At 32.1% G+C, this 5972-nt stretch overlaps 1 protein-coding gene across 2 annotated transcripts; it reads right to left on the bottom strand.

Annotated features, from left to right (window-relative positions):
• Positions 1–1070: 1070 nt before the first annotated feature.
• LOC105958247 (putative protein phosphatase 2C 34) lies at positions 1071–4231 on the bottom strand. 2 transcript variants are annotated; one of them, XM_012982252.2, is made up of 6 exons: positions 3904–4231; positions 3073–3338; positions 2684–2986; positions 1910–2027; positions 1535–1758; positions 1071–1421 (listed from the first exon to the last, which is right to left on the bottom strand). In XM_012982252.2, exons 2-6 carry the CDS (start codon positions 3316–3318, stop codon positions 1218–1220), a joined length of 1095 nt encoding a protein of 364 aa, XP_012837706.2. In that variant the 5' UTR covers positions 3319–3338; positions 3904–4231; the 3' UTR covers positions 1071–1217. The 2 variants fall into 2 exon arrangements, with proteins under 2 accessions (XP_012837706.2, XP_088682940.1); XM_088826814.1 differs by having other exon boundaries at positions 3778–4141.
• Positions 4232–5972: the final 1741 nt, after the last annotated feature.

Raw genomic sequence — 5972 nt, 5'->3', positions numbered from 1 at the left:
TCGAGGTAAAATTAAGTTAAGGATGAAATTGGAGCATATTGATGTATGAGGGGCTATTTTATTTTTTTACAAAAATCTGGACCATGTGTGAACTTATTGGTAAATGAGATTTTTGTCTGGATCTCTTTATGAATAAGTACCCATTGATGAACTTATTTGTAATGACCCCTATAATTATTTTAGTTCAAAAGCAAACAGCTTAACAATTCAAGACACAACAATTAACCAAGTAAATTTAAATGTATACATACCACTAAGGAATTCACAAAATCAAAAGCTAGATGCACCATCTTTTTTACTGAACTCTTCGTAGGATCCATTATCGAGTTCATTAACTTTCCTTGGGGAGGGAGATTGTTGGAAACCGAGTCATGCTCAAATTTTGGTCAAACATTTAAGTGGATTAAATTTATTTTTTCAAAATTTGTTTTCGGTGAATGAAAAGTTAATAAATTAATTCAAATATTTATTTATGAATAATAATAGATAAAAATTCACCATAATATATATGGAGATTTTTAAACACCCATTCAACTGAAAATGTGTCAATTCAAATCGAAAAGATAAATGTTGGACTAAATAGATGTTTTGTTTTTCTACAAGTTAATGTATGACTTGAGAATCTATAAATAGAATCCAAATTCTATCATTTGAATAATCCCATACCAAAATTTTATTTTTTGCATTTCTTCTTTCTTTAGCTCAAAAATATATTTTTGTGAATATTTTCTCATATGATCTTCAAATACGATTGTTGTATCTTGAAAATCAATCGATATAAGCTGTGAGCACTAACGTTAAGCAATATTATCTTAAGGACAAAGATTCGAATTCCTCTACCATTTTATTAAAATCCACATGTTATGAACCATGAACAACATCAAACTATTGCCGATTACTTGCTATTTTTGGAAACCAAAACAAAATAAAATGAAATATATAGGGCATATTTTGGTCTCCTATTTAATAGATATGATAATCAACTCGCACATGACTCTAATAGATAGTAGAATCTTAGTTCGATAATTCGATATTAATCGTTAGGAGCAGAAACATAATTTCGAATCGTATGAAATGAAAGCTAAAATAACTTTAGTAATTGAAAAATACCAGTTTAGGCGGCTAATACTCAAATAAATAATTACTGAGATAGAATCCTAAATTATTAAATTAATGATGTGATAATGATAGTGTAATAGGAAGCAAGCAATAGTGCATTAGTTAGGAGTGGGTAAAAGTTGAGGTAAAGGAGAAGAATGGAAAAAGAGTACAATAGCTGAGATATCATCCATAGCAATACCCTTTCTAATCCGCTTCCACGAATTTGCTGCACGCTCAACTAATCGCTTTGCACATTTTGCCCTGTCTTCTGTTGCCGATACAATTCTTACTGCTTCTTCATTTGATACAATATCCCAAACCTTTTGTTACAAAAAAAAAAAAGATAGATAATTATATTTAGTATTTGAGTGAGTTAATATTTTTAATAAGCTAATAAATAAAGATGCGATGAAGAATGAACGTAGGTACGTACCCCATCTGTTGCGAGCACGACAAATAGGTCTTGAGTAGTAATATGGCGGTGAGTGATTTCAGGGACAGAAATAAGTCCGTAATCCTTAACACAATAGTCACCAAAAGCTCTTGACATAGCAAGTCCAGGAGATTCCTCATTAGGCAACCATACTCTATGAACACCTGGCTCGTCTTCTAGACAATATACTCTTCCCTTGCACTCCATTATCCTCTCTGCCTCCTCTGTGTGTGTGTTTCCACATTTCATCATCCATTTATTTATTTATTTATTTATTTATTTATTTATTTATTTATTTATTTATTTATTTATTTCAGAGAGAGATACTAAGAGAGAGAGACTAAGAGAGAGAGAGAGAGAGAGAGAGAGACTAACGAGGGAGGTTGGGCTTGAAGTCAATGGTAAGCTGGACTGCTACCAAGTTGCCATTCTCAGAAGTGGTGCCCAGTACAGCACGTGAGTCTCCAACATTTGCTATGAAAATAAACTCACCCTAACAGAAACATCAACAAAATCGCAAAAATTGCTCATATTAGAACAATTGGATGGTCCCAGTAGCAACTAAGGCGGCCCTAGAAAATTGATTAATAATTAATCAATTTATTAGGACATATTTTAATTGAATAATATTAATAGATGCATTTACAATGGGATAAATTGGTTAAAAATGGGAGACAGCTAAGAGCAGCCACCAACAAACGTCAACTAGGTTAACCAATTGGATGACACAAACTAGCTGCCTAAATTAAGTTACTAAAATGAAGTTTTTCTTACTTGTTAACATGATTACAACCACCTCCACTTATATGACTTGTCCGGAAGATAGTCAACTGGAGGATATATTCATGACTGACTATCCTTTGATATTTTCATTTTCTGGATTGTATTTTGTGCAAGTGGCTCCGTAATTCATATAACATGTTTTGTGCTTGAGCAAAGAAGTTCCGGGGCATTTTTGTTCTAGAATTTTAAGTTTATAACCAAGAGGCATGATGAATGATATATGCTCTTTTTCATATATCAGGAAAACACCAAAATGATCGGCTGGTGTCTAAGACATAGATAGGTAGGTGGTGTCGCCAAACTTACATAATTACATATTAAATTGAAAAAGAATTTGGAAATAAATGAAAGCAAGAAAATGAGTACCTGCCTAACAATAGTCAAGGCAGTGGTTCCGCTGTGAAAAGCATCAATTTTGCGATGATGGTGCAGCTCGCGGTCAACAGCAGCACATGTCTTCAAATAAGAATGCTTCCATATATTAAAACTCTGAAGCTTTTTATCGGAATCGGAATCGGAATTCAATGAAGCTTCAACAAGTGTTTGTTGCCAATTGCATAGAAGAGTCGAAGGCATTGACTCTCTAACCCTTTTCGACACAAAGTGTCCCCACGGACCATGTCCATCAAATATCCCACAGAACATCATATCTTCTTGGCATCCAAATTCCTTTTATTTTTCATTTTAAAAAATAAATAAAAACAACCTCAAAAATGGAATAATAATAATAATAATAATAATACAAATAAAGATACCTCCCAAACGACGCAGCAATCTTGATTGACACCCTTCTCTCCTCTCTTCGAGAAAACGGAAGCCAAATTCCTGGAGCCATCGACATTAACAATGCCAGATTTCCTCAATATCAAATCGTTTTTCTTTGCATCTTTTGCCATAGCATCCACAACATCTCTTTCATCACAATTACTTTTCGATCTTTTTATTCTCTTGATGGAAAGTGAACGCGTTAATCCATTGAACATTGACGATAAATGCCCCATTCTGCACCTACCCACAATACCTACACCAAGCATACATGTGTTTGTTTGTTTGTCAACAAACACTCAAATCATACACCAAAATATATTACATAAATTAAGATTAAATTGTGCTACTACATGTAAAGGATAAAAAAGGGATCTGCACCAGAAATCTATATGTAATAACTTGAAATACAGAATGCCCAAAAACAACTTGAATCTGGAATACATTATTAAATTCAGCAATCAAAATCCTACATGGAAATTCAGTAATAAGATTTTTTGTCAGATAATATAAAACAAAAAAAATCAAACCATGAAGGAATATCAATATCAGTATCAATATCATCGACAATGAATGTAAAAAGTTCAAACGCTTTTCATATTTTTTACAAAAAAAAAAAAGGAAGAATTCACTGAAAGTGCATCGCACTCAAAAAGATATAAATTAAAAACACGGAATAAGTAAAAGTCTCTCACCCTAATTTTTAATTTAAGTTCAAAACCAACCAAACAAATCGAATTTTGTGGAAATTCAGAAAATTTGACTTGATAGTATGTACGAAAAGGGATAAGCAGCAATTAAGGTAGAGCAAAGTGAAGGACCTTGATTTTCAGGTGAAAGAAGTCTGACGGCAATTAAGTGGGTCGGAAAATTAAGTGGGTGACCGGAGAATGAAGAAATTGCGACGGTTTGATCTGAGATACCGAGAAAATGAAGCTAGGGGAACATCAGAATCCATAGCCTGATTGATGATTTGAACATACATATATCTTTTTTGGTACACGACGGAAACAAAAAGGATGAATTTAGGACACACACAGGTAAAGTGGACGTGTACTATTTACTTTTGTTTTTTTTATTTTCTTTTACATAACTGAAAATGATAAATGCAGGAGGTGTTTTACCAACTCATGTGATTGTTACTCTTCTATTTTTATGATGAATCTATTACAAATCCGCAATTTGCTATAGGTCCCTCTAGATTATACGTGTATAAATTTAAGGGGTTATGTGCATAAGTCTAAAACTAAACATTTTTATTATTTTAGGTTTAGGGTTATATCTCTTTCATCAATAAGCTCATTCATTTATATAAATAAAGTAAAAATTCATGTATATAACAAAATTACCCTCAACCCTTTACACACAATTCTTAATTGTAACCTCAATTTAATCAATTTTGACTACACGAATTCAATTTTGACTTTTTTTATCAAAAACCTTTTTTTTCAAAAAAAAAAATTTTTGCCGCCAGATTCCAGCGTTGAATGACGGTCAACGCCGGTCTCCGGCGTTGACTTTTCGATTTTTTTTTCTGGTCTGTTTTTTCCATCGCCGGATTCCGACGTTGATCGCCGATCTCCGGGGTTGACTTGATTTTTTTTACATCCGCTTCTAGACGTTGACCGTAATTGTGCTGTCATTAACGGTAATTATACTGTCACTGACAGTAAATTAACGTAATTATACTATCACTAACAGTACATTAACGTAATTGAACTGCCGTTGACAATACATTTATGTAGTTGTACTACCGTTGACAGTAAATTAACGTAATATTATTATTTTGTTTTTGTTATTTTTTTCTCAATTTTGTTTGATTTGTTGACAAGTCAACGTAATTATATTATTGTCGTTGACAGTAAAATAACTGTAAACACAATAATATTACTGTCAACCACATCAATATTATTATTTATTTATTTTTGGTATTTTTGTTTTGTTTGAGTTATTCACGGAGTAACGTAATAATATTATTTTCTATTATTGTAATATTACTGTAAACACAATAATATTACCGTGGTCGACGGTAAATATTACTGTCAACCACATCAATATTATTATTTTGTTTGGGTTTTTTTTGTTTTGTTTGAGTTATTCACGGAGTAACGCAATAATATTACTGTCTATTATCGTAATATTACTGTGGTTGACGGTAATATTACTGTTGTTATAGTAATATTATTGTCGCTCACAGTAATATTAATTCTTTTGCCTTTTTATTATGTTTACATTTGTTGAACGGTCAAGATATTAATATTACTCTATTACACGATAATAATGAGTTTTCTTGTGTTAATATTACTGTGCTAGAGATTAATATAGCAATATTATTGCGTTAAACTGTAGTATAGTTAATTTTACTATGTTTAACAGTAATATAATTAATATTACTGTAGATCACAACAGTATTGATGTTTAAACGAAGAAAAAAAAAAGATGTTAAAAAAAGAAAGTAAGAAAAAAAAAATCGAAAAAAATCAACGCTGGAAACCGGTGGCGGAAAAATCATGAAAACAAAAAAAAAATCGACGCTGGAGACCAGCGGAGACGGGCGAAATTGTACATAAAATGTATTTTGGGTCGAAATTGAATAATTTGTGAAATTTGGGGTCAAATTGAGGTGAGATTAAATTAAATGATGAAATTGGAGCATATTAAAGTATGAGGGGCTATTTTAGTCTTTTACAAACCTACGGATAGGGGTGGAAATCGAACGGATCGGATCGGATTTAGGTGTTTCGGAAAATTTCCGATTTTTTTCGGAAGTCCAAAACGCCTTCCAATTCCGATTCCGATTTTTTCGGAATTCAAAAATTGATTCCGATTCCGATTTTTTCGGAATTTTCAGAAAATCGGAATTTTTCGGAAATCTTCATTTTCGGAATTT

The sequence above is a fragment of the Erythranthe guttata genome, chromosome 2, assembly GCF_056151865.1.
Source record: "Erythranthe guttata isolate IM_541 chromosome 2, IM_541, whole genome shotgun sequence".
Taxonomy (NCBI): domain Eukaryota; kingdom Viridiplantae; phylum Streptophyta; class Magnoliopsida; order Lamiales; family Phrymaceae; genus Erythranthe; species Erythranthe guttata.
The sequence above is the reverse complement of the archived record's forward strand: the minus strand, read 5'-3'. Positions and strand labels throughout refer to the sequence as shown.

What these genes read in the sequence shown, in the direction of transcription:
- LOC105958247 (XM_012982252.2), bottom strand. Translation starts at nt 3,318, where the DNA reads ATGGGGCATTTATCGTCAATGTTCAATGGATTAACGCGTTCACTTTCC. An exon ending in ATTGCTGCGTCGTTTGGGAG is followed by an intron (nt 2,987 to 3,072) that starts GTATCTTTATTT and finishes GAAAAATAAAAG; the next exon opens with GAATTTGGATGCCAAGAAGA. An exon ending in CTTCAAGCCCAACCTCCCTC is followed by an intron (nt 1,759 to 1,909) that starts GTTAGTCTCTCT and finishes ACACACACACAG; the next exon opens with AGGAGGCAGAGAGGATAATG.